General features: G+C 39.5%; 1 protein-coding gene across 1 annotated transcript in view; it reads right to left on the bottom strand.

Annotated features, from left to right (window-relative positions):
- ADAMTS12 (ADAM metallopeptidase with thrombospondin type 1 motif 12) overlaps window positions 1–27,389 on the bottom strand; it is a 137,592-nt gene that overhangs the window by 67,502 nt on the left and 42,701 nt on the right. The window contains exon 3 of the mRNA XM_029961522.1: window positions 19,772–19,946. Within this exon, the coding sequence (XP_029817382.1) occupies window positions 19,772–19,946 (175 nt within the window). The remainder of the gene's footprint in view (window positions 1–19,771; window positions 19,947–27,389) is intronic.

Here is a 27,389-nt window from a genome sequence, read left to right as displayed (position 1 = left end):
GTTCTTTCCTGATGGTTTGGCTCTAAGTTCTCTAATGACACAAGTTGATAGTTTAAGATAGAGATATCCTTTCTTCACAGGCAGCCTTTTTCTCATCAGGATGGCACATTAAGCTCAGTGCTATGACACATCCAAGACTGCCTTGTTCTGTGTGTGGAAAATATCTTCAATGACTGGGGACACTTGACCAGCAGGTGTCATCTAAATACCAGGAGGGCAGGCAGCCACGGGCTCCTCGGTTGCTGTCATCCTGCCTGACTGACAGGCAAGACACTTACTGCTTCCACTTTAATTTTGGGATCTGTGCATCTAAATCTTTTCTGGAAGAAGTCTTGGCTGTGTAGAGTTGTTAGCAACCTTGCACTGTGCTCCGTGGGGCTAATTAGTCTCCACTCAGTCTAGGCTTTGAATGTTACCAGGGAAATACCAGGGATGTAAATACCTCCATGCCCGAAAAATAAATGAGATGCCAGTTCAACAGCAGCTGCTGGCATTTTTCCAACCCATAATCCACAGAAACACTTCTACAGTGCAGGGATTTCCTGAGTCCTAAGAAGGATCAGGAAGAACTGTTTCTATTACATATATTGCAGTAGTACCTTGGCATCTCACTCTTGGAAGAGCATGTCCTTGTTCCAGATGGAGCACATCCACAGGCCAGAAAGACAGCTCCTGCCTCAAAGTGCTTCCAGCCTTTCCAGCATCATCCCCACTGCTGTTTGGCAGAGGACAGTTATCCAGCATTACTACTTCCTCCTCCCAGCAATACCAAGTGTTGAGGAACAGTTACCCAGACCACTCTTCCCTTGAGGAATGGATGACCCGGCAGCTAGGCCCCAAATCTTTTGTTCACATCAGTAGATCTGCTACACCCTTGTCATGAATACATTGTTTGCCTTTTAGAAGACCCAAGTGCAGACAGAAGATGGCACCTTGCTTTTCTGCAAAATGAGGCAGCATTGAACTATTAGTGATGCGTATAATGTATCTCTCAGTGTAAAATGTGATTAGTATCTTGGTTTATCCTATATGTTAAGGTCAGTCTGAAAGATGCCTAGAGAAAGAAGTGCTGGTACTCAAAACACATTTACGTAAAATTGAAATATGCCACTTTAATAAACAAAATAGCATCAGCCACTTCGCACTTTTAGAACTGAGCCACAGTGCACAAGTGTGCTGTACACAGCAGCAATGAACTATTGCTGCTATGACCTCTACCCTAACCCCACTAACCCACAATGCAGCATCACTCCAGCTGTCTCCCTCAATCTTTGTTCAGCTACAGCAATCTCTACCTCAATGAGGGGCTATTTATGAGCTATATTCATTAGTCTCTTTCGTACATTTGCATGGTTTTCAGCATTCTTATTTCTGTGAAGCACAGTTCTCATTATCTGCGTTTTTAAGGGGTTTGTGCTGAGAAAAACCTTTCCTGCAACTACCTGAACAAAAAAACTCTGTTCAGACTGCTGGTTAAGTGACTTGTTTATGGCCAAATAAACGTTAGGCCAGCTGTCAGGCTTTGTGTTTACAGCTAGCAGAAAGTATTGCTAATTGTGTGGGCAGCTGATAGCACTGGAGTTAAAAATGTTTAAAGTCACAGAGGCTGTAATGGCGAACAACCCCCATGGAAAAAACTGGAGTCCTGGTTAAACGTGAGGTTCTGTACTGCAGGAAAGACTCAGAAGAGATTCAAATTGTGAAAATCAGTGCCAGATAGCCACAGGATTCTGCAGACAAACGTCTTTCCTCAGTGATGGATATCCTCCTGTGCAGGGTATGTTGCCTGGACAGGTGACATCTAAGGACTGGATCCCTGCTGTGTTAAGTCTCCTGGCAGCTTTCTTAGCCAGATGAAGCATAGAGAGGGAACCTCTTAGACCTACACTAACAAACAGGCGGCTACAAAGTATAGTTATACTTCTGCTTTTATGTCTCCAAATTTTGATTGTTAAGCTTTTAATTTTGAAGTTCAATAACTACCTTGCTTTTCCCTCGAATTAGTAAAGTGTTACAAGTGATTTCAGATTTGTTGAGAAATCCCAGGCAGCCTGTTGTCCAGAAATGGAAGTCTTGACTAGGAGCCCACCACTTCAGAAATACCCAAGAAGTGTTGAAAAGTCTGAGACCTAGTAACATCCAGTGCTCTCTGAGAAAAGTCTGCCTCCCCATGTTCTTCCATCATAACTGCTGAGCAGAGCACATTCCACAAGTAACAGAAGAGAGAAAGGGGGTACTCATACTCTGAGTGTTCCAATGTATTTCTGAGGAAGTGATATAACACAGGCAGGAACAGTGCTGGAGTCCTTAGGAACAGAAGTAAAGGTAGTGTTGAGAGTATATCCAGGACAGTCTAACAGTAAATAAAAGAAGGTTGGTAAGAGATTCAGGTAACAAAGTGCATGAAATTCAAGCAGCAACACTCAGAAGTTTATAGCTGTCATGGGACAAAAATTTGCAAATGCAAAGCTTTTATCAGGAAAACTGATTCAGCCAAATGAGTAACATTCCAACTGGATATGTGATATCCAGCCATGTGACTGCATAACTAGAGGAAATGGTGTAGATTACAAAATTTCATCAGCTTCTACTTAGAAATGGCTGATTAATTTCTGTCAAAGGGTTGCTTTTAAAAATCAAATTCTGAGTTGTTTTTAGTGAAAAGTAAAAATGTCCCCTGAAACTACCCACACAAATCCTACTTGACTAACAACAACATAAAGGACCCTTAACTTTCAGTTACAAGGAAAGATTTTAAGTTCTCTGTAAGACTCAATTATACATGAAAAAACAGTATTGTACAAACTTCTTCAGTACAGTTTAAAACTGCATGATCTCTGTGAAGAAAACAAAAGTTATACTCTCTCTTTTAGCATAGCAGTTTAATTTTTCATCAGGTGACAACATACTTTGCCAAACCCTTTGCCAATCTTTCTTTCCCCAAGAAAGAACTTTCTAATCTTTAGCCATCAATGTTCTCACTATTAAAAAAAAAATCCACTGAAGTTCTTCTCTACTTGGAACAGCTCACCCTCTCAAAATGTTGCTTGATTTTGTTTGATTATTAAGCAGTTAATTTTTGCTTGCCCTCCCCTGCCCCAAAGGGGTATTAAAGAACAAACCTGACACACCTCTCTTAAGGGCATTATGTGAGATTTCCATTAAAAAGGGGTTTTTTTCCCCCCCAGGCTTGCTCAAGGAAGAGTGCAGCATACAGTGCAACACAAGGGGACCTCAAGGTCCAGCTTTCAACACCTTTGGAGGCACACAGGGCTTTGAAGAAGCAAGGTGAAATTGTCTGGAAATTCCCAGAAAAGGAGAATGTACCCTACCACCAAAGGCTGTCAGACAAAACATAGTAGTACTGATTCATGTCTTCACTTTCTATCCCTTTGCACAAGAGCTCTTTCATTTTTACCACTCTATGTTGTTCACAGTCAAAATGCTACAACTCCAGATAGGAGGCGTGAACAGGAGGGATGCTAGACGAATAAATTTCACACTGTTCATAACTTGCTACATTATGATTCTTCCAAGAAAACTTCACTTTGTCCTAAGATGTGCCTTTAGGTTAAGTATTAACAAAATGACTACGGTTTTGCGGTGAGTTTTTCAAGAGGTCAATAAACTCTGTTGAAACAGTCATTGTACAAAGGACATCTCCCTCTTTCATTCATGAAGAAAGAGAGCAACTTTGGCAGTTGACTTACTGCGAGAACTTATTAATTATTTATAAAATAAATGCAGTAGGAGATCCCCATCCCCTGTTCTAACTAGCTCTTCTAAAACAGACAAGGAAGTTTTGTACAGATGGTTTCTGCTTATAAACAGCCATAACAAAACTAAGTCTGGATGCTGACAGTGGGAGAATAAGGACTCACAGGCTATAATGGGAAAACTGTTGTAACGCAAGAAAGTGAGCATTTGAATTTAAAATTGCAGAGATAACCAAACCAGCTCTTTTCATAAGCATTTCTAAAACAGGCTAAGCTAAATCACACAAATGCTTTCTGAGCATGGAGTGTTCACACAGGAAACTATTACAACAATTTAATCACATACAAGCCCATGCTGACAACCACCAAGTCCCAGTAAAAACAAGCACAGAGAAAGAAAGCTTACAACTCTGCAAGGTTTGTTTAACTTTGACATTCCTGCTGTCAGAAACGTGACGTATCAACCAGTGGAGACACACCACTTTAGTGCAGAATGAAGCTAAAATTGGACCTGTGTTGACTGATGCACTTAATCAGATACTGCTGCTCAGTGTGTCTGCCGCTCATTAGTACTTGGGCTGGAAGGAAGGAATGATACATGTGCTGGGCCACTGGCATCAGAAGGTACATAGAGAATAACATTGTGAGAGACAGCTATGCCTGAAGCTTCCAATGTTTTGCAATGACTATCCTTCTGCCTCTATGTTCTTATTTTTTTACTCAGGAATTAAACCCAAGTCAATAAAGGACAGTTAAAAATTGAAAAAAGTATCATCTAAAACAGAATATATCTCACTGTAAAAGAATTTTCAAATTAAAAACTCACAGTAAATTATTTTTATGTTAGAATGTCTCTTACCAAGTAATTTAAGAACTGTTAACCAAAGAATGACAGAGAAATGCAGTTTTTGGGAACTGTGATTATGAAAATGCAAATTTTAACATATTAATAATTTTATAATGAATAATAATTTTACAATTAATAATTTAACAATTAATTTTTCTTCTTTTTTCATATCTGTATGAAAACTCATTCACACAAAATTAATGCAAAAAAAATGAAAGTTGAAGTAGTTATCTTGCATCTTGAAGTAGTTATCTCTGCATTGTCAAGGTTGATCTGATTTCCAGTTTGGTTAACCAAATAGTATCCAGAAGCTCATGAATCAGAGTCCAAAAGTTTCTGGTAATGTTCCATAAATTTAATTCACATAATAATGAAGAAAAACCAAACTGGTTATATGTTGGCAATGAGAGGTCACCAACCTCCTGCAGTCAGGAACAAGAATAAAGCTAAAAGTGTAAAAGGATCTTATTCATTACAAGAAAGACACTGAGGTGCTGGAATGTATCTAGAGAAGGACAACAGAGCTGGTGAAGGGTCTGGAGCACAAGTCTGATGAGAAGTCACCGAGAGAGCTGGTGGTATTTAGTCTGAAGAAAAAGAGGATGAGGAGAGACTTTATCACTCTACAGTTACCTGAAAGGAGGTTGTAGCCAGGTGGGGGTTGGTCTCTTCTCCCAGGTAACATGCAATAAGACAAGAAGAACTGGCCTCAAGTTGTGCCAGGGGAGGTTCGGTTTGGAAATTAAGAATAACTTCTTCACCGAAAGTGTTGTCAGCACTGCAACAGGTTGTAGTATCACCACCATGACAAAACCAATATGTTGTAAGGACTTAAAGAGCAGAGTTGCCTGTCTCAAACACTGTCTAGGCCACAGGAGGAACTTACTTCTTTCTATCTCTGTACCTAACATTCATTGTTAAATAAAATCCATATTGCTGAGTTTGGCACATGGTCTCTTTTGAGTCTTAATTTGGGCAGAGGCATCTCTCACTAACCAGATCCTTAAATATGCCTAGTACTGTTTTGCCTGTTTATACTTCCCCATGAAAAGTCAGAAATGTCAACTGGGTTTAAGGGCCTGGGTTTTCAAGAGCCAAGCAGTGCACCACAGGAACTCCTCACTGGGTCATCACTTCCCTTCAGTTAATACAGCAAAATCAACCACTTGCATCTCTCAGTCCTTGCAAATGACCAGTACAGAACCAGCTGGGACCAGCTACTCCTGCCTCCTCTCAAGGAGGGATAGGAGGGAAGTCAGAGGCAAACATACACAGGCAGTACAGCAGAGCCATGAGATGCTACCACTCCTGTGTTTACCCAGGCTGCTGGGTGGTCCCAAAACAGGATGCAGCCCCCCTGCAGGACCTAGACCCTGCTCCAGCTTATAGCTTCACCCTCACAAAGAAACTCCAATGCTAACAAAAACTGAACCTCCACGGTTTGGTTTGCAACTGTCTGTGAAAGGCATGGATCATGAACTAAAGGTATTTCACATCATCTCACCACTGTACTACTCCTTGTCTTGATCCTACTGCATTCTTCTGCACTTCCTTCCCTAACTGCACCTCTTCTCTTCCCAAGACACAAAAAAAACTACCCTCACTGACTACTAGGTAAGGTTCCAGCTCAGCTGTGACTCCCAGGAGTGAGCCCAGGGACCCGAACCCCTCAGGCCATTTTCAAGCCAACTCTCTTTCAGATGTCAGCACTCTCTGCCCTGATGCCTCCACTCTACTTGGACTTGTTCTGGGTCAAAGACAGCTCAGAAAGTGCTGTTCAACTCATCCCCCGGCAATCTCCAAATGGCTCTAACAGTCACAACCAGCAAACAGAGGGTTGCTTCTGTAAGACCTGCTTTGACCATGTGAATTACCATGGCACAGGAGTGGAAACAGGCCAGCCATTCCTCTCAGTAGTCAGGATCTGGCCACTGACCAAGAGGCTGAGAAAATTTAATGTATGCACGCAGACTGTTGTGTGCTACTTGGCAGCAATGTCAAAGAATACTGGAGTATTTCATTTCTTGACACAAAAATGATCTCATTGTATGGGAATAGTGGTGGACATGAATATCTACAGAGTTACACTTCGAGAGCAACTTATCTTACCTTATATATACAGAATATATGGTGCAGAGAATACCACAGGAATCTTTTAAACAGGATTTTTCAAGCAAAGTTATTAAAGACAATCTCGTTTATGTTCATTATGTAAACTGCCTGCCTTTGCAGCTATTCTACTCATTTACAATGTCAGTTTTCTGTTACACATTCTGCCACTGGATTTGCATTTTCAGGGTATTTTATCATTTAGTTACTCAAATATCCTCACACATATAAGGAAATAATAGTTTCTAGTTCAGTCTTCAAAAAGTACTCCTTAAACTGTGACATGTTTAAAACAATCTCTTTCAAGATATCAACAGAAAGGTTATTGAACATGCATATGCACAGGAACTGAGGAGCTTAGTTGAAATTACACCCCCTTATTCTTTGGAACTTCCACCACAAAAACACTGGGTAGACTTCAAGAATACAGATTTGCCTACTTTAACTCTTTCTTATGTAAAAATCAGTCAAGAATTCAGTTTAAAACATAGTTTCAAGACTGGATTTGAGAGAGTTCTCCATTTGGAAGATGGTAGTCCAGTTATAAAGCACTAGACAGAAATAGATGATTTCAAGTCTAAGCATAAAAGAGATAAAATTAATTTTTAAAAAATTGGTTCTAGACAGAATTTTATCTTTGTATTTGTAGAATTGACTGGTTAAGAAATAATTTGAGCTCAGATCCTAAATATTTAAGTAAAAATGTATGAGGATGCATTTTCTTACATAAATTAATGGAGCACCCATTAATTGAGCACTGACAATGAGAATTTTCCTGGTCTTATAATCATAGTTTGAAAAACTGTCTCTTAGCTGCCTTGAAATTCTGATTTATAACACAAAAGGACAGGAGAACGTTAAGAAAATAATCTAGATTAAACTTTCCCTTTTTTTTCTCTACATCTTATCTTAAATTCATTAATGTAGAAGACAGATCCCTGCTTCTTTCAGAACTTATTAGAACGTATCCTCTGTGTGAGCCATAGAACTACCTACTGTAGGTTGTAGTGACATCAAAGAAAATATATCACAAAATTTGTTAGCAAAACACTCAGAGGGACAAGGAGGTGGAAGAAACATACTCTAAAACCAAATATAAATCATTTTCAATACTCCTCATAACTTTTAAACAGAACTTTTTCAAATCATCCAAGTAGCTATACAGAAGGTCCATTAGTGTTCCCTGTACAAATTGCCAGGTTTTACTTTAGCACTACATTTCAGCATTTTATTTAGCTTATCGATTTAAACACATTCCTCTTCACTTCTATTTTTCTCTGAAATAGTTTCTCAAAGTTAATAGATAGTGTGCACTGAAAGGACTGGAAAGTGGTTTTAAAAGCTGGAAAGCCAGACAGTAATCATTGCTTTCCAAATGCTCTAAAATCCTACTGAAAAACAGTGGCTTTTAGTAAATTGAAGATGAAACCCTAATTTGGTACTTACATTAGCTATTTTATGTGTTATTGACATTCCTAGGAATTCTCCACTGACCTCATTCTACAAACTGTACCTGCTCATTAATTCAGCAAAATATAAGTTTATACAGGACAAACAAGAACTTGTTAGAGCACACTGGACGTGGTACAGCAAACGGGCTGCAACTCAACAAAATTCAGGTCATGGTGCCAGATCTGCCTGAGAATCAAGAAAAAATAGCCTATTTTTAGACTCCCTTATTGTCATGGCCAATTTAGCAGTGTTCCCAGCAGCCTTCACCACCAGCAGCTTTTGCATCCCATTGCAACCCCTTCTACCCACAGGATGCTCAGCTTTCTCCTCTATTTTCTTTGTGCCAAGCAGTAAGCTAGTAACTATTTGCAAACCCAGGAAATTCTGCAGATCTAGAAGGAACAGCAACCTCCATGCCTTTCCCTGCGAGGGGATATAAGACATACTGTGCTGGATCACACAGAGTGATTAGAGAGCAAATAAAACAGACCTGTGCTTCCAACATGAAGGGTAATCCAACACTGTCTGGCAAACACAGCTTGACTGACAGTTATCCCTGCTTCAGCCCTTCCACTCTGCCACTGTCACTGTCCTGCTCTCATCTTGGGATCCTAGAAACAGGGAAGTCTCAAAGCAGTTTCTGCCAAAAACCCAGGCCTATGAGAAAATTGAGAAGCATCTCTAACCATTCCACCTGCTGCCACTGAGTTTTACTATGTAAAAGCTTTAAAATGACAAATCAGTCTGAAGATGTCAACAGACAGTAATATTCAGAAATCATTGATCTCAACTAGCGAACAAATAGGTAATACCATTAATTTTAAAACAGACCTAATTAGCTATTGTAATGAGCTGCATGTTCACACTGATGTTTGCCTTCTAACATTACATTTACAGGATTTAAATTTCAACTGCTTTTTTCCCTTGCTTCCTCTGAAATGATGAAGAAAACAGTACTTTTTTCTGATATCAGTCAAAGCTATCATGACTTACTTTCATCATGAAAGGACTGCAAGAAGCAGGATGAGCATGAGCCGTTATGTGTAAACAAGGGTGAAAGAGAATGCCTGGATCCTATTCCTTTCCTCATCAGCCATCCTTAGAAACACCCAAAGTAAACACCCAATTCCCTAAAATACCATAGGCCACTCAGTCTTTGTGGCATCATTGTGTGAGATGAAATTTGAAAGGAAGATAGGGGAGGGGACAGAGCTGGGTGACAGGTGTCAAGTCAGCAAAATTCTGTGCTTCATTTTCTCCATCTCCCAATCTTCACGCACCTGCCTGAAGACCTTCATGCTGGAGGTTTGTTGCAGATGGAGAGGCCAGGTGCTCATGAATGCACCATCCATCCGCAAGTAAACATTCCTCAAACCAAAGTTCGTTACACGTGGAAAACAGCAACTACAGTTCACTCATAATTCCAGAAATTTACAATCTCAGTACTAAACATTCGAAAGACAGTTTAAGAAGTGTAAAGTATTCCAACTAAATTAATGAATAATGTCTGTGATGTAAAAGAAAAAAAGCTACTCAGTGAATAGTTCTTTGAAGTGGTAGCTAAATGATGCCTTTTAATTAGTTTGTTTAAAATTTAGATTACTGAAGGAAAGAAGAGAAAGACAATCTGGAATTAACCTTGAAATCAAATGTTATTCTTTCCAGCTTTGGTATGATATCATTAAGAAATGCTGCATATGCTATAACCTTCTTATCTCTGGGCTTACACAACAGTTTATTTGGCCTTTCTCTGGACCAGCTGTTGTTTTTTCCATTCCATTTCTCCACTAGCATGCTCAGAGGAAAAAGCACATGCTAGCATTTTGAGGGACCTCCCTGTCCTTGGCTGAGGCCAAATGTCTTGTATTTCAGATGATGTTACTAAGCAGTACAGTCTTCAAAGCCTCTGCCCCAACCCTGCTGTGCTTCTGCAGCAAACATCAGCAGTGAAAGCATAGCTCTTACAGATGAGGACTCCCCCTGAGCCTGGGCCTGTGAAGGGGTTGGTCACTCTGAAATGAATTATGCTATTACGACATCTTGAAAGTCTCAGACATATATGGCTTTTAATGTTTTCTATTCTTAGAAGCAAGTCCTGATAACAACATTTTCCAGCTTTGTGACATTTTGAGAGATGGTTGTTGAGGTTCTCCTGCTCCAACTCAGCACACAAGATCTCATTTTGCCTGATTAAGCCACTGAAGAGGAACCTATACACAGACAACAGACACTGAAACAGCAAAGCAGGGACAGACTCCATCCTGCAGCTGGGGTGAGCTGACAGAGGTGCCTGTAAAGTGCTAGAAGGAGAAAGGGGAAGAACAACATAGATGACATCAAGACATCTCAGGGGAGGCAGCCAATAGCATCTTTGCATACGAGAGGTTAATAATTCCTGCCACCAGGCATCTTGCATGAGCAATCCTCTCAAGATAACATCAGTTTCGGGTGACCTGTGTCATACTCAGCTCTTCATGAGCACTGGTGCACGGGTTAAAGGATGTTTCCAGTTTTAGCCAGAGTTTTAAGAGTGACCTTTTTCATTTGATTCCAGTTTCCTATTAAAGACTGATTGTCAGGGGCACTATAACCTGTTGGATGTCACAATCCAATTAATTCACTTCTATTTCTGTCATGCACAGGATGGAGGTTCACCGGTAACACCAGCTTTAATTAACTGAACTCCCTGTGGTTCACTGCCTACAGAAAACTATGCCAGAGTCCTTCACAGACAGAAGTTTTGGGGCTCCCACACTAAAATGCCAAGGACTTTGAACATGTTTGCTTAGAACTGAGTTTGAGCTTTGAAATTTGCACTCCTGTGGAAAGAGAATCAAACAAAGCCTTGCCAACAGACTGAGCCTCCTTTTTTTTTTTTTAATTTCAATTTTCCTTTGCAAAAAGCCCCTGGCTCCACTTCTCTCCAGGAAGCCTTAAGACAATAAAGGTATGTAAATGCATGGGATCAGAAAGAGGGGAAAATGCAGGTTTGGCTGAAAGAAACATGCAGCTTACATTCATCATAAACCAGTATGATTAATTATAGCCTAAGGAGAGAAAAATATCCAAAAATTTGACAATGATGTATAAAACCAAGCTATACCCATCTGCTGAGGAAGGGGTTGTTCAGTAATCAATGTAAAACCTATCTCTGCCTGGACAACTTTCAGCTGCCTACCAATGTTACCAGTCTGGGCTTTGCCTTCTTTTACTGCCTTCTTCCCTATGACCTCCCTGACAGGTGAAATTTCAAGCTGCTCATCATCTTCCATTTCTACTGATGAAGACCTGGCTGACAGAAGTACCTCATCATGGGCAACGGATGCAACTGGGACACTGAAAATACTATAAAGCAGTGAGTAGTTCAGTGAATATTTTATCTGGAGAATGTCAGGCAAATAATGTCAGGCAAATAATACAGAAAATTGCAGGAATGATCCCTTGTTGAAACTCGAGTATCTGAAAGAAGACTTTGATTCAAATCCAAACCTCCACAGAGCTGAGCAGAACCCAGACTGTGGGCTCAACCAACAAAAGTGCAGATTAGAGAGGAAGAAACTTGATTTATCTTGTTTTAGAGTTTGGGTAGGTAAGATACTTGCTGCTAATTCCAACATGGGCAGAATGGGAGACAGGCTGAGATGGTGTTTTAACTGTATTTAAAAAGTATTTAAAGTATAAAAATCTATCTCTCTGCAGTTTCAACTCAGATGCTGTTTGGCAGCTGAGCAAAATATTAGACATTTTTTAAAAGAAAGAAGAAATCAATAGTATTTTTTGGGCAGTGTTTCTTGACACTGATTAGAACAACTTAAAAGTGATTTTCTGTAACAATCTAATTTATATGCAATTTATATATCATTGTTGTTTAAAGAGGACAGGAATACCTATTTTTTTCAGCTAAGACACCTGATTACATGCTGTCTGCTAAAGTATGTTTAGGTTAAATATTTGCAAGAGAAGACAAGTGGTAAGTGTAGATGAGATCATGGAAAACAATAATCAATATTGTCTCTTATTCTCTTTCATATAGAAACCTTGACATGCAAGAAATAGTTGCACAAAGTCTTCAAACAAGTGTAGGATTTAAGGGCAACAACTAAAAACATTTGCTACGCCTCTTAACATAGCAATCTTCTGGCCACCTCTTTTTTTGCATAAAGATGGACGTCTATTTGTTGTGGATAATTCCTTTTTGTAGAAAAAAAAACACCTTATATAATCTGTATGATCTTTAACTGAATCGTGTTCCTCCAGTCTGTTTTTTATGTACAGTTTTTTCAAGACAGTTCAGAAACTGCACACAGTAAAGAGTCAATATTCCAAAAATACCCTCCAACATGCAGTCTTCACATATGCACAGTGAAAACAAGCAACAAACCTCACTCTACTAGGAGTCTTCCACAACAAATCAAATACAGCTAGCAAGTCAAGTAGGTCACTAAAACTGTCTTGAGGCAGATCTTTGTTTTAAGTAATCAAACGTGAAACCAGTTCAGACATAAAGACCTGTGTCAATCAATTACTTTCTGAACTCCAAAAGATGCCTTTCTGCAGACAGCTGACTAGTGAAAATCTGTCTACTAAACACAAAGTTCTGAGTTACTCAGTATTACCAGAGTTCATTATGAGAATGGTTCCCACAGCAGTGGGGCTGAAAACTCCATCCTACCCCCAGCAGATAATCAGGAGAGCAGAATATCTGTGCAGCCTGAGTAATTGTGCACGGTGTGGGATAAGTCCAGCTGTGGCCCCACTTTTCCCCAAAAAGAAGAGATCTTACAAAGTGACTGAAGTACTGGTGGATAGAAAAAATAACCTCGCAAGTTATACAGTTCCCCTTATTCCCAGCTAATCTGTGCTTAGAGGAGAATTACGATTGCCTTTAAAGTACAATTCATCCAAAGGCATCTCTCCAATTACATGAAATGCATCCAAGTTTAAGAAGCTGTTGGGACATGAAGAGTGAAGAACACAGCCACAAACAAGGACAAGCTTCAAGGACACTCTGTTTCATGCAGAAAAACTGTGCTCAGACACCTGTTTAAAGTGGGTCGTGTATGACAAGAGGCTGCCAGAGGCTCTTCAAGGACATGCAGACCTTGGAGAAACTGATTGAGAACGCTGAGCCCATATCAGTACATTAGCTCCAAAGAACAAGTCCAGCACTTCTCAGAAGAATTAGAAATCTGTAATCTGCCCAGAAATAATATGGCAATTGTAGTTACTTATTAGAAGGTTCACAGAAAGTTCAGTATGACTGAGAAATCTGGCCCTAACCAGACTGAAGCCTGAACATCTCTGCCAATACTACTCCATTAATGGGTCAAGTGTTTTGAGCAAATTTTCAAACTCCTGCACCAAAAAGTATTTACCAAAGGCAGCTAAGCTTTCTGCATTTGCTATTTCACCTGTGGAAATACAGCTTACATTATTCAAGGCCAGTGTTATCCTGTAAAAGAGGATGGCATGTGATGTGTAACAGTTTAATTTTAAAGCGTGCTATTGCTCTCCAAATCAATACTGCAGCAATTTAACATTTACATTACCAAGGCATTTGTTTACCCAATCAATTGCAATACTCAAGAAGTGCAGTAGTATCACACGCAGTTTGATAAGGAAAACTGTAGGCATAGAGCAAGTGCACCCTATATTCATCTATGACAGTACACAGTTAAAAATGCTGAACTAAGTTTAGTTTGGACGCAGACTGAGACTCCTCAATCTGATGAGTAGTTAAGTAAAATGTTTCAATGAAGATATGGAAGAGACCACAGTCTATCCTTTAAACTGCAGGAATGCAAGTGCAGTAAGCAAGTATGGTGTAGCAAACACTACTTTTTTCCAGTGGTAGAGTGACTGGACAGAAAGGTTACTCAATCACAGTGAAGGAGATTTTTCCCTCCTTATAGTTTTGACTCGTATTATTTGGAAAATGGCCTGTCACAGAACTTTTAAATTTATTCAGTCATTGAGTGAGGTAGTGTATCACTTTTCTGATGCCTTTTGGTGGCAACAAGTGACAATTATCACCTTATAACATTAATCTCACGTTTCCACATTTTTCTCCCTCACCTTCTGTAAAACACAAACACTTAGGGAAAGCACCCTGCTTCAGTTAGTAGGACCAAGTGAAATACTGACTGTAAAATTCCAATCAGAAAAGAGAAGAACATAAGAAAACAATCATGGATTGGGAAAGCAGGTGCCACCACTCTGTCAGCGCTGATCTTTCTCTGGCCCCTATTCAGCACAGACTTTGGATCCACTTCGGTAAAGCTCTAGTTTTGACTCTTCACTCATTTAACTGGAGAAGAAGAATTGCACTAAATACAGTATTTTATTCCTTTCTCCTCTACCTGTACTGAGAGCAAGAAAAAAAAAAAAATCTAATGTATTCTTGAACCCTGAAATTTAGGGTTTTTTGCCTTCATTCCATGAGGTTTATTGGGGAGGGGGGAAATCTTCTGATACCAATTAGAAGCAGTTGTTTCATTGACTGCTAGAACAAACTGGTTATGATGTCTTTGTTTCCGAAGTACTCCACCTCTGAAAAGCTAAATCTCTTGCTGCCTGCACAAGCAGACAGTCACTGTTTTCAGTTCAGTGCAAACTCTTTCAGAGGTTAGAGATACTGCATGTACTCCTACAGGCTATTTGTTTTCTTGGTCTTGCTTTAAAAGAGAGGTCATTCTACTGAATGTACCTATTTGCTCTTTTTTTAATGCCAAGCATCTTATAAACACCTTAGTAGAGCCTGTTTGTAGAAAGAATAGGGATGCAGGGATAAAGATGCTCTTTCCTCAGCTGAGGTTGAATTCATCTCAGTTACTTAAATTCAATGTGCGAACTTCTCATCCTAAGATGTGCTTTGGAGAAACTAAGAAAATTAAGCTGAATTGTAATTGATGTGGTAAACACAGGAAAAACAAATACTGGAAAAATGTCAGTATCATTCTTTAAAAAGAGAGAGAAGCCACAAAGCTTGTAGCAGGGTTTATGGCAACAAGCAAAGCTGCTTACACTGGACACAATGTTCTTCTAAAAAAAAAGATAGGTTATTATTTGAGAATAAAACATTGTCTTGGGCTTTTTTCCCCTTCCTCTTTCAAGTGATTAAACAAAAGGCTTTAGGGTCAAAAGCCAGGACTAACAATTTATGCTGTACACTTGCAGACATAAAACCAGAAAAGAATCCTTTGACAGCATCAAGTTAATCAGCAAAAAGCAAGACTGTGATTGAATGAAGTCCTGCAGTCAGATGTAATCCTTAGGAAGAACAGGTAACTGTTGTCTGAAACAGCTTAATGGCATTCTAATAATCTGTTAAATGAACTGTGGCAACTTCTGTACACCTAAAGCTCCAATGAAGTATTCTGAGAGATATATTTTATAAACACCCTAAATCTTTCTTTCATTAGCTATATATTACAGCTGACTGCAGCAATCACTGGGTTGCAGTCTGAATAAACTCAGCTGCCCTCCCTCTAAATGGCTGGAATCTCTCCATCTCACCAGCCCAAGAAAAAGAAGTCCATCTGCTCCTATTGCATTCCTCTCCTCTGTAGCACCTGGTCAGGAAGAGTTCTATTATATCACAGCATTTTCATTCACAACTTCACAAAATTTCTCTATTTTGCAGACCACAAACAAAATCCATACCTATTGACAGACTGCATGAAAACAAGCAGAAGAAGTGGGATGAGACCTTCTCTTATTCTGTGGAAGGGAGGATAATTCCTTTTCTCTTGGATTATATCTCAGAGCACTGCTAAGTTTTTAAGACAGCCTATTTAGAAAAACAAAACAAATTCCCAGATCCTTAGTTTCCTCTCCTACAGGCACAAAGGATTAGAGAAGTTCTTTATAAGGCTTGTGGCGACTTTTCATTTGTCATTTCTGTCAGTTCTCATGCATATTTCAAATGGTACAGTAAGACAGCTGCTACTAATGTACAATATCATAATGCTACTTTCAAGATAAACAATTCAGTTTTGCATGCAGGTAATGACTGAGTCATCTGGCAGTTTCCTAAGCAGCAGCGGAAGTGTACAGCACAAACCTGTTTTAATTTGTGTCATTTATCACAGTGATTTTTCTCTGGATATCTGAAACTGTTAAAGACATTACCAATTATAAATTAATTAGTATAATCATTGCAAGAGCACAGGAATATGACTGGTGCTAATAAATTAGACAGATGAGCAATCACCAACCATATGAAATTTCACAAGGGCAAGTGCTGAATTCTGGATTCTGGAGATTCATGTGGTTGTTGCCACAGTAAAAATTGTAAGTGTGCTGCACAGGGGCTTCTTCCAAGAGACATGGTCCTTTCACTAAAAAAAAACTGTATAAAATCTGCACAGGAGATCAGCATCCTCTACCTAATCCCCCTCCCAAAATAATTCCTTTACTTTGATTTTGTCTATACAACTAGTCTTTATATTCCTTGCCTGACGGACAGGTTGGTTTTTGACTAACAGATTTCTATTATCAGCACTCAGTTTTGTGCACTGACTTGTAAGCACACAGTTGATTCAACTTTTCCAAGCAAAAATCACCACTACATTTTAACCTGGACATACACCAAGCTTAAGTCATAGAAATAACTCAACTGGCTTAGTTTAATTAAAAAACAAACAGAATCAGAGCTGAAATAAACAAATGCAGACAGTCTGTGATGAATCTCAGCCCACAAAGTTAAAATATTTGATTCTGAACACCATTTCCTACAAGAGATACACTAAGCACCTCTTAATCAGTCAAGCCCCAACCCAGTGGGGACAAAGCTAGGGCAGAGAACACAAAATGAAGTTAAATCTGTAAAATAGAATTAGTTTTTACAATTAATTGTGAATTGTAAATTGAAAATGTTTTGCTTTAATGTGATCCCAAAAGGCATTACTCTGGGCTATCTGTGATAATCATGTGGGTGGACCAGCTTTCTGGTATCAAACTCAAAAGCAAGAAGTACAGGAGACCCTGAAAAAGTGGAAGAGTCATCTTACTACTTTTAAAATTCATTTACATGCCAAGTATTCACCAAAGTCTGTGCAGTCAATATATTTTGCATACAAAGCAAGAATTATCTCACTTTCTCTTTTTGTTCTGTATTTCACTTCTAACAAGAGCAATTGCTCTGACAATGCATAGAGCAAACAGGAGACTACACTGAATTCTTTCTTTCTTCTATCCCTATTGAAGAACTGGTTACAGCACAGAGTTGGAAGGGACCTGAAACATCATCTAGTTCCAGCCATTCCATGGGCAAGGACACTTTCCAGGTTCCTCCAAGTCCCAGCCAGTCTGGCCTTGAACAATTTCAGGAACGGGGCATCCACAGCTTCTCTGGGCAACCTGTGCCAATGCCTCACCTCACAGTAAGAATTTTTTTTTTAATGTCCAATATAAACCTACTCTCTTTCAGTTTGAAGCCATTCCCCCTTGTCCCGTCATTCCATGCCCTCATAAAAAGCCTCTCTCCATCTTTCTAGCACCCTTCAGGACACAGCACTCCCAGTGGGGTCTCACCAGAGCAGAGTAGAGGGGCAGAATCACCTCCCTCGACCTGCTGGCCAGGCTGCTTTGGGTGCAGGCCAGGATACATAACACACAACTTAAAAGGTAAGGCCTTTAGAGGAAACAATGATTGTTATATCCTGTCACACAAAGGGCAAAAATACAATGAAGAAAATGCTTTCTCCCCCATGCACATTTTCACACCGATTACTTAACTTTTACGACAGGTAAAAGATTAGTACTTGACTGAAGGCAGACATTACCTCTAAGGGCTGACAGAGTTGGTTAAAAACAGAAATACAAATGGCAGTATATTGCTTTGTTAGTTCATAAGACACTAACTTTGTTTGCCTGCAATATCATGAACATATTATCACCAGAAAGAGTTCTGTCACATTATAATGAATAACATCAGACAGGAAGTTTAAATTGAAAACCCTATTGGAGCAGATTTAGCTAATCTAAGAGATTAAACCTCAGGGAAGCTATGCTCATTTTTTTCCAATGTCCAGGTACAGCCAGTCTTTCTCTTTCTCATTCTGCATGATTTTGAGGAAAGATACAGGAGGCTAAAAGTGAGAGGCAGAAAGAAGATAAGCAGACCCCACAAAGCAAATACACAGCATGATCCCTGGTATCTCCTATCTTCTCTCCATACTTAAAATCACTACGTACAGATGTTATTTCATCCATGAAAGAAACCTGGAAGACAGTAGGCAAGAACAATTCCCTCATTCTTCATGGCAAATCTAAATTAATTCCTCTTGTTTATCCCAGCAGTCAGCAGAAGAAATGGAAAATCAGGGAGCTATTTTAAATATACGCCAAAATAAATATCACCTTTAGATGCTTATGGCTTTTCAACTCCAGGCTTATTTTCTAATATATAGATATATTTTTACTTGATGAAAAATAAAATGGCAGAGCATTCATATTAATTCTTCTGGCTCCTCTTATCTTTACTTTTCCACTATCACAGAAGATTGAACAACCCCCACCGTCAGCTTTCTAGTTTCCCCCTGCTACCTTTTCACACTACTCTTGGCCAGCAAGTGAGAAGTGTAGTGAAGGCCTATGACCAGAAATATAGTGGAATTGAGTTGTTGTTTGCTTCTTTAATTTATCAATTCATATTACACTGCAGTAAAACTTTAGCAGCAACCATGACTGAGGATTAAAAATTCCTACATTCCTCCTTTTATTTCCCGCTCCTGGAAAAGAACCACCTTCTCTTAAACCACTGACCTGTGAAAGACAAAAACACATTCCTGTGTATTCTGCAGCTCTGTTTGTACAAAACTTGGGCTTTACGTCATGTAAGTTACTTTTCATTCATCCCTACCAATACCATACCTTTTTAAAGTTTGGTGCAGGCTCAGTTTCAAGGCCTCCAACATCAGAGAACCAATACAAGATCTGTACATTTTTGGCATGAAATCAATCACGTAAATGATTTTACTAGATAAAGGAACTCATTTTGTAATTATGAGATATCAACTACCCTCTATATACACTATGCTGGAACGACAGAGTGTATTAGTTTGTTTTCCCAAAAGATATGATGCTGAGTATTACTGCCCCAACATTTAAGTTATTTTTACTTACACTTCTAAGCAAAAAAACGTTGATGTCCTGCATTTCACTTTCAGAACAACCAAATAAAAGTCTTTAAATATTCTGATAACTATCACAGAGAATTTAGAAATTTTAAGTTTAAACCATGGATTAAAGGGGAGATATTTTATGTTGTGCACAGCATTCGCATGGAGTGAGAACATTTTATTAAAAATAATTCTGACTGCAAATCTTGTAATTCCAAAACTACTCAAGAATGCAAGTTTCAAACTCACTAAACAGTTCTGGTTGGAGAAAAAAGTGAGGGGTAGAAAGCATCAACAGTGTGAAAAACATATCCCAGCAGTCATAAGGAGGATTTAAGTTTTCAGAAAGGAACCCAGATGGGTGGCTCCTGAGGCATTTTGACTGACATGCTCCCATTTTGCATAATCTCTTCTTGCAGAATTACAAAAAGCCTGGCAGAAAGAAAGGTATACAGCACTAGAAAATATAAGATGTTTGAAGAGATTCAGAAAGCAGATAAGCAGAAATCCAGCAAAATTTGTACCATTCAATCCACATGCTTGTTCGCTTTCCATTGGGGTGGCCCGTCTTCTCCTCAAAGCATTTCGAAGGTTATTTGCCCCATATATAATATGGGGATGGGGTGTTCCCTCCTTCTGTGGATGCTTTTTAATAGGCTCAATGAAGTAATCCCCATGGGGCAGATGGAAATATCCAGTCTGAAAATAAGCACAAAAGAGTTAATCTCTACTGTCCAGTACTGGAAGTCAAAAATAAATACTCTTTTCATATCATCATCCCTGAGCTTTTCTCGTAAGCCAGTCATTACAATGAAGAAATATGAACACAATGGGTTTTCAGCATTTATTTGGCTGCATACATTGAGGTTGTTTCACACCTCACAAAGACGTAACAGTCCAAAGGGTAACAGAAAAAATATCTTTCTCCTAATAACCTGAAATCCTGAGGCAAAGGCTCTCATATTTTTACAAAGCCACAAAAAGGTCGAAAGTTAATTTGCCAAACATGATGCACTAGAAGGAGTTGCATCTTGTTCTTCTGGTGTTTTGCATTCATTCCCTGGAGAACAAGACTGGAATAGAAGCTGTTTCATCAGTGCAAATCGAAATTCTGCTCCTAGCTGCTATTCCACAGTCAATTACCCAACCCATCAGACGGGCTGGACTGTGTGGTTTACTCTTGACTCAGACTACAAACGCTTTCTGGCCCCAAGGCATGCAATGGAAGAAATAAACCGTCTTTCATGAATTAGCAAGTCATTAGGATCGTACAGTAGACCAACTGAAAAAGGCCGTAACATTTCTCATGCTATAACTTTCATATCAACCTCCCTGCTTTCCCTGAGTTACAGGGCATTGGATCCCCACCTGGACTACACAGGATTAGTTTACGCTTCCACAGGATTAGTTTACACCTCCCTCTGCCATGATCTAGATCCATGCAAACAGACACGGCCTTGGTCCCTCGTGTCTCAGCATTTTTGCAGGGATTGCGAACATTGCAAAACCATTGCACAGCCCTTTCGCTTCAAGACATAAGGAACAGTAAAGCTCTAAATCAAAAGCAAAGGATCTACTGACATCCTAGCCCACACTGGGGATGTGACAGGAGGCTAAGATATTCCACTGCTATGGCTTTTTTCCCCCCTCCACTTTCTTGCTGTGGTCAGTGCAGCCTTCTTAACTTGTTCAGGAGCAGGAAAAAATGCTGTAACCCTCTGTTCCTGCAGCTGCTGTACTGAAATTTACAAGGACACACAAACTAAAAACCCTTTTCAAACACTCCAAAGTCTTACAGTTTCTCTGGACAGTTGTGAAAGCCAGTATGAGGGTAAGAATATGAAGGAAATCATATGAATGAAATGAAAGTATTCTTATAAAACTGTAAAATAACCATGTACAAGAAGACCAAAGGCAGCTCAGTGAGATCACTTAAGTCCCCCCTACCAGACACCTTCTGTCTCCACACTGATTGCCACAGGCCCAATACATCCCACTGCAAACCTGTGCAAATAAATAACTGTGAGTGTAATTTCACAGTTTGCCCAACAGTGCAGAGAAGCAGAAACTCTTTCTTTCCAATAAAAGTCAAAGTTTTAAAGTCAGAGGCTGGCCTTTGTTTGAAACCTTGTTTACATCCATAAAGTTTCAAAGGTTCAGAACTCAAAGTCACATATATTTGTTCATCTGGGATTACAGCTAATGCCTCTACGGTTTCTGTTTCATTTTTAAGAAAAAAGAAACAGGACTTCTGATTCTTAAAAATGACATACAAAAAATGCTCAGGTTTCTGTTTAAGTTATAAATCAGAATATAGGACTTAAGACACACTACAAAAGCAGTAAGTCCCATGGTTATATTGGATAAAAATGTCAGGTAAAATTCCCTTTGCTGATTAAATATGTCTTCACCTTCGCTCTTTATAGTTGTTCTTTTCTTACTCACAAATACAACAGCAAGAATTTCTCATTTAAAGTCCATCAGATTTCAAGCTATGTAAATACAATATACGCTTTTTCTGAGCTGTTTGTAGCATCACCTCCCTTTGAATGCATTCACACGCTCAGAAGATACAAAGGAGTCCTGTTATGAAAGCCTCCTTGGAAATAAGCCAGTCATATTTACATTTATTACAGAGTTTAGTTATCATCACAGAAAAAAAATAACTGCAGACAAGTTTTGCACATTTAACCTTCTCTATGAAAAGCTACCACGTAATACAGTAATAGAAATGGCCAGAAAATAGGGGCGGGGTGTGGGTGTGTGTTTGTTTGGGGGTGAAGAGTGTGTGTGGGCAGGGTGTGGGTGTTTCCCTCAATGCCTACAGATCAAAATCTAAAAGTCCACCACAGAATTTTTTTCTTAATTGTTGTTCTCCCTTCCTTCAAATCTCACCCTTCACCCTCAAATTCTGACATCCTGTGGCTGGAAGTGTTTACCATACTGTATGTGGAAGTGGTGCTACATTACCTAATGGGATTATTAATTCACGTGCTTAATTACTTTGACACAAACAGTTTCCTGAACACACCACATCTCCTGCATTGCATATTGCTTGCCAGGAGGACATGGTGATCCTGGGACAAAGTTTTCAAATAACTTTCTTGAATTTCAGTAGAATTAGCATTTTCCAGTGGAAGGCACATATTTTCCACATATTTCTTCTGGTCAAAAGTTTGGGGAGTTTGTCAAAATACATTTGCTGGCAGAATCTTTTCAATCAGTTCCATGTGGGAAGCTGAAGCTGAGTCCTGTGGGAAGGGAAAGAGCAGCTTTAGCCTTGGCTATGGTTTTGCAGCTGCAGTGATATTCCAGACAGGAGGGGCTAGTATTAGTGGGTGTATGTCAGGAGAAAAAGGAAGGGAAAACCCAACAATTTGCAGTTTAAAGCTACAATAACTGAGTATGCTGACAATAATGCCAAAAAAATAACATCTGTAGTGGGAACAGTGTGTAGCTCACTGAAAGCAAACAATATTTCTGGCAATATATTTCAGAAAATTTTTCTGACAATGGGGCAGTGACAGACTCTGAAAACACATTGACTTTTAGAAGCAACACGAAATAAAAATAAGAAGAAAAGGTTCTGGTTTTGCCTTTAGGTACTTTGCTCCAGGTGCTTACTACAACTGTAATGCGTGGTAAGTGAAATTAAGTTTGACTAAAAGAATTACAGAAAAAATTGTGCCATAGGAAACATGAATTACCAGAGAACTGTAGCTGCATATAATCTTAACTGAGCTGGTGAAATAAATTATCTGTTAACACTACACATGCTAAATTTATTTCAGCTAATCACTTAGTTCCTTTCTGTGTGTCACTTTTTTTTTCCCCCCAAGGATCTTTCTCTTTGAGTTTGTCATATGTTCCTATCTCAGCCAAAACAAAACCTCAACATTCAAATGAGATTTTCACCTCCATCCTCAGATAGAGCTAATAAAAATGGACTAGTCATGCTGTTGCTCATGCAGAAAGAGGTTGATTTTTTTTTTTTTTTATGTTCTGAGTAATTTGACAGAAGATTTTATGAACATCACCCACTGAAAAGGACAGCACTCTACCTCTTATATAGGAATACAGAAAAAAACTATGCTTTCGTCAGGATTTGGTAAAGAAGGTGCTACTGGAATTCAGCCTTATAGTTTAACATATCTTTGCACCAAAATTAAAATATCTTATTTTTAAGACAACAAGATGAGTAAAAGAATAGGATACAATCATACCACAAGATTTAATATTCTTTTGTCACAGATTGTAGATTTTAGAAGCTGCCAGAAATCTGGTCAGAGATCCAGACATAGGCCCTGCACACTGTGGGCTCAGAAAGTTCAGACACAGAGAATAGGAAACAACATATCAATTCATAGCCAAATTTACAGCAGGTTGGATTTTCGTGGAAGAAGATAAGATATCAAGAGAGGAAGAAGTGTCTGACAACCTCCAGTTCTCAGGTTCTTAAGGGACAGACATCAGTTCTGGACGCTTCAGAGGTGCAGGTCTTTCTGGCTGGGGACATACACTCAGCAAAGGAGAAAAGTCATGTCTCTAGGGTCATGTATATCAGCTACCATACAACCACTTACAGTACATGATCACTCAGCTGAGAGACTTGACAGAGAATCAGTTCTCTGGATGCATCAACTTGTTGGTGACCACACTAGACTTCATTTCCTCTTTTCACTGTTATTGAGCAGGACAGATTCATCCCTTTTCCCACAGTTTAGTGGAGATGGGGACTTGGATGAAGGTTATCTAGGATATGATTTAAGAAACTAAGGCATTAAAAAACTTTTCTAGAAATGGGTAAGAGAAGCAAACAGTCCAAATCCTGTCTTCATTTACTCCTCTGCTGTGCTACGGAAACAGTTCAGGAATAATTTCTATAGATCTCCAACTCACTGAGAGCTTTGCATCTCATACAGAATCTGAAGCAGCCTGGCTACATTCATTTCTACTCAAGGAAATTATCTGTGGAATTAATCTTGCATGGAGATTTGAGCATGAAAATGTACAACTTGGAACACATAATTTTAAAAGACATCTCTGTTCACACCATGTCACGCCATCCTCCACAATCATCCTTATTGCCTATCCTAAAAGCATTCATTATTTCTTCCAAGTATTCTGTGATTTTCCTTAGAAGAAACAGTCCAGGTGTCTTATTCCCACATTCACTTTTGGGTGCCCTGTTGCCTGCAGCAGCTTTATTTGCATTGTAGAAATATCTTACTTCTTTTCTTAAAACAGAAGATCCACAAATGACTGATGATCACTGTGTGACCATGAAGCTGTTTAGAGCCTCATTAGTCTCTCTGTAGGGTTCTGCTTTAAAATCTCCAGCAGCTCATGAAGAACATGAAGCCATGTTCCCAGAGCTTCTACATCTCTTACATACATGTATTACAGGGCCCAGCAGCAGTCATTTCATGTTGTCCATTTCTGAGAGGGCCTTTCAGCTTCCTCCCACATTCTCACTTTCTACTTTTCCAAATATGTCCCATTTGATCTGCATAAGCCCAAACTTTGCTGCTTCTGAAGCTCAGATATATAATTAAATTCCAACAGGGTAAAAATTTATTGTCCACTAGAGAATCAGTAACCGAACATTTTTATGGTCTTAAAAAAGAGCAAAGATAGTACTTAATAAATTTTACACAACTTTCAGTGTTGGTTATACTAAGCTGAAACAAGCCTGTGTTTGCCACATGCTAAGCATCCAGCAGGTAGATGGCACGACACAGCTGACTCGTAATTCATTAACTCAAACACAGTTTGAACTCCTATTCTATTTACTAGTGTGATTTCCACACAGCAGTGAGAGACAGACTGCTAAAGGCTGTCTGAAGTCCAGAGCACTCCGGAGACCTGGGGGCTCCTTTGGTCAATATTTCACTGTCGCTCAGTTGCTGCTAAGTCTGTTGTGCCTTTGATGAAGACAAGGTTGCAGCTCTTCGGGCTGCCCAGTCTGCCCAAAGTGTGTGAGGTGACACCCCACTGGGACAGCTGAGTGGATGGTGCCCTGTCAGTGCTCTGAGCCTCACCACATAGCAAGTTACAACACTCTCAAGGACAAAACACACCCAAGAGTTGTTTTTCCAAGTGCAAGAGGCTTACTTTGACTATAGTCATGAGTTGGCGAGACCAGCAAGTTTTGACTTCATTTGGGATCCAAAATCAACTCAGCAAGTATTACTGTTCTGAGACAGAACAAAAAGTTTGCCCAATTCCTCCGAAGACTGTTAGGGGGAGGAGGAAAGAGCAACAGCTGTTTTACTCCTGGAAAATACTCTTGGAATATCTAATTCATATATTTCTAATAAACTTGTTCAGAAAGCACTGTATCCAGGAGGCTTACAATGTAGAAACTAGTTGGGTTTTTTTCTCATTAATATCAGAACAGCCTCTCAGGAAAATGAAAATAAACAATGCAAAAATGGTTCGTACTTCTCAGCATTTGAAATCCCCTCAGAGACTTTCAATGTGAAGTTCTGAAGCTTTGATTTGGAAGCCAGTAAATTTTTACAGATTGCAAAGCAGATCACATTTGATGATTTAAAGCCTATGTAATGCTGAAGGGTGAAGATTTAACACTGGATTGGTAAGAGGTTCCTTGCCTAAACAGTGCTTTGTATTTGGAATAAAAAGACAAGGAAGAGGATCCACAGAGCAAACATGATTTCTAATCACAGAGACAGAAAGTACTACAGCTGTTTTGGCTTCCTGCTCACTTATATTCTAAAACTAATTGCAAACTAGTGAGCATGACAATGTTAATACTGTGGAGTTCAAACTTTATTAGAGAATAACTAAATGCAAACATTTGATCAAATGACAAGGGCATTGTTTCTATTGACAAGTATTGTTTGTATTACTGTGACCTACAGGAACCCTAGTCAACAGCCAGAAAGCAGAGACACAAATGATGACAGCTGCCACAACGTGTGCAGATAGATGGAAGAAAGCACAATTATCCCATTTTACAGTGGATGAAAGTCTGTCAGGAGCTTTACTCTTCTGGAGAGCAGAGCAAGAGAAGGTCACAGCCCAGCTTCTTCCTCTCCCCAGAAATTATTTTGCTTGATGAAACAGAACTCTATGAGGGAAAGCAGTATCAGGCAGGACTACACTGACCCACCTCACAACACTCTTCTCTTAGCTTCATTCTGTCCAGCCCAAAACTAAGCAGAAGTATCAAGAGCAAACAGTATGTTGTAGGTCTGCATTCATCATAGATATGCTGGGAGAGGCTTCTGCCTCCCTTTTCCCCAAACTCATGAAGTCTGTGGCTGCACAGCACAGACAGGACTTAGGAATGAATTTCAACATGCCTCACAAGAGTCATGTCACCACTTATCGTGAAAGTGTCATTTCAAGGTGACTTAAAAGGCAGCCCATACTGATGCTCTCAACCTCTTCTTTACTTACCATTTATTGTTTCCAATGAGTTCCAAAAAGTGACTCCCTCATACTGAAGGATAACCTCAGAGCAGTATTGTGACATGAAGTTTCTGCTCAGTGCCTACATGAGGAATCATGGATTCTGCTCAACAACTGCAGCTTGAAATACACTGCCCTCGTTTCCATGGGTGGAGTGAGAAAGCAGCTGCTCTGTTTGCTATGCACAGCCTTGGAACAGGCTGTGAGCCATGCTCAAGCTGCAGCTTGTTGTGCTATCACTGGGGAGGAATGAAGGGGGAGGGAGCTTATCAAAACCAAATACCTTACAAAACAGGAAAATTCAGTCCCTGGCTGAGGGCAGCTCTGGCATGTTAAGACAGCAGTGTAAGGTGAGTGACATGCTACACCAAAAAAGTTATTCTGTGTCACAAATCAGCGTCTGTGTTAGAAAAGGACTGAGAGTGAGAAATAGGAAGTGGAAGGAGACGAGAAAAGAAATTAAAGGAAACCATAAGAACAAGATTCAAATGGAGATCCAGAACTTGCAGGTCAAACTGCATCTCTAGTACACAGCTGATGCTTAGCACATGGCAATCTGGGAACCAGCATGACAATAACTGGCAATCACAACAGTTACACAGAATCATAACTTCTTCTGGCCTCAGTCAAATTACATGCCACTCATTTGACTTTCCCAGGTATTTCTGCCTGTCTGAGAAAGGAGACCAATGTGCTTTTACGACT

The sequence above is a fragment of the Manacus vitellinus genome, unplaced genomic scaffold, assembly GCF_001715985.3.
Source record: "Manacus vitellinus isolate BGI_N305 unplaced genomic scaffold, ASM171598v3 scaffold_36_pilon, whole genome shotgun sequence".
NCBI lineage: Eukaryota > Metazoa > Chordata > Aves > Passeriformes > Pipridae > Manacus > Manacus vitellinus.
This window is presented reverse-complemented; position numbering and strand designations above follow the sequence as displayed.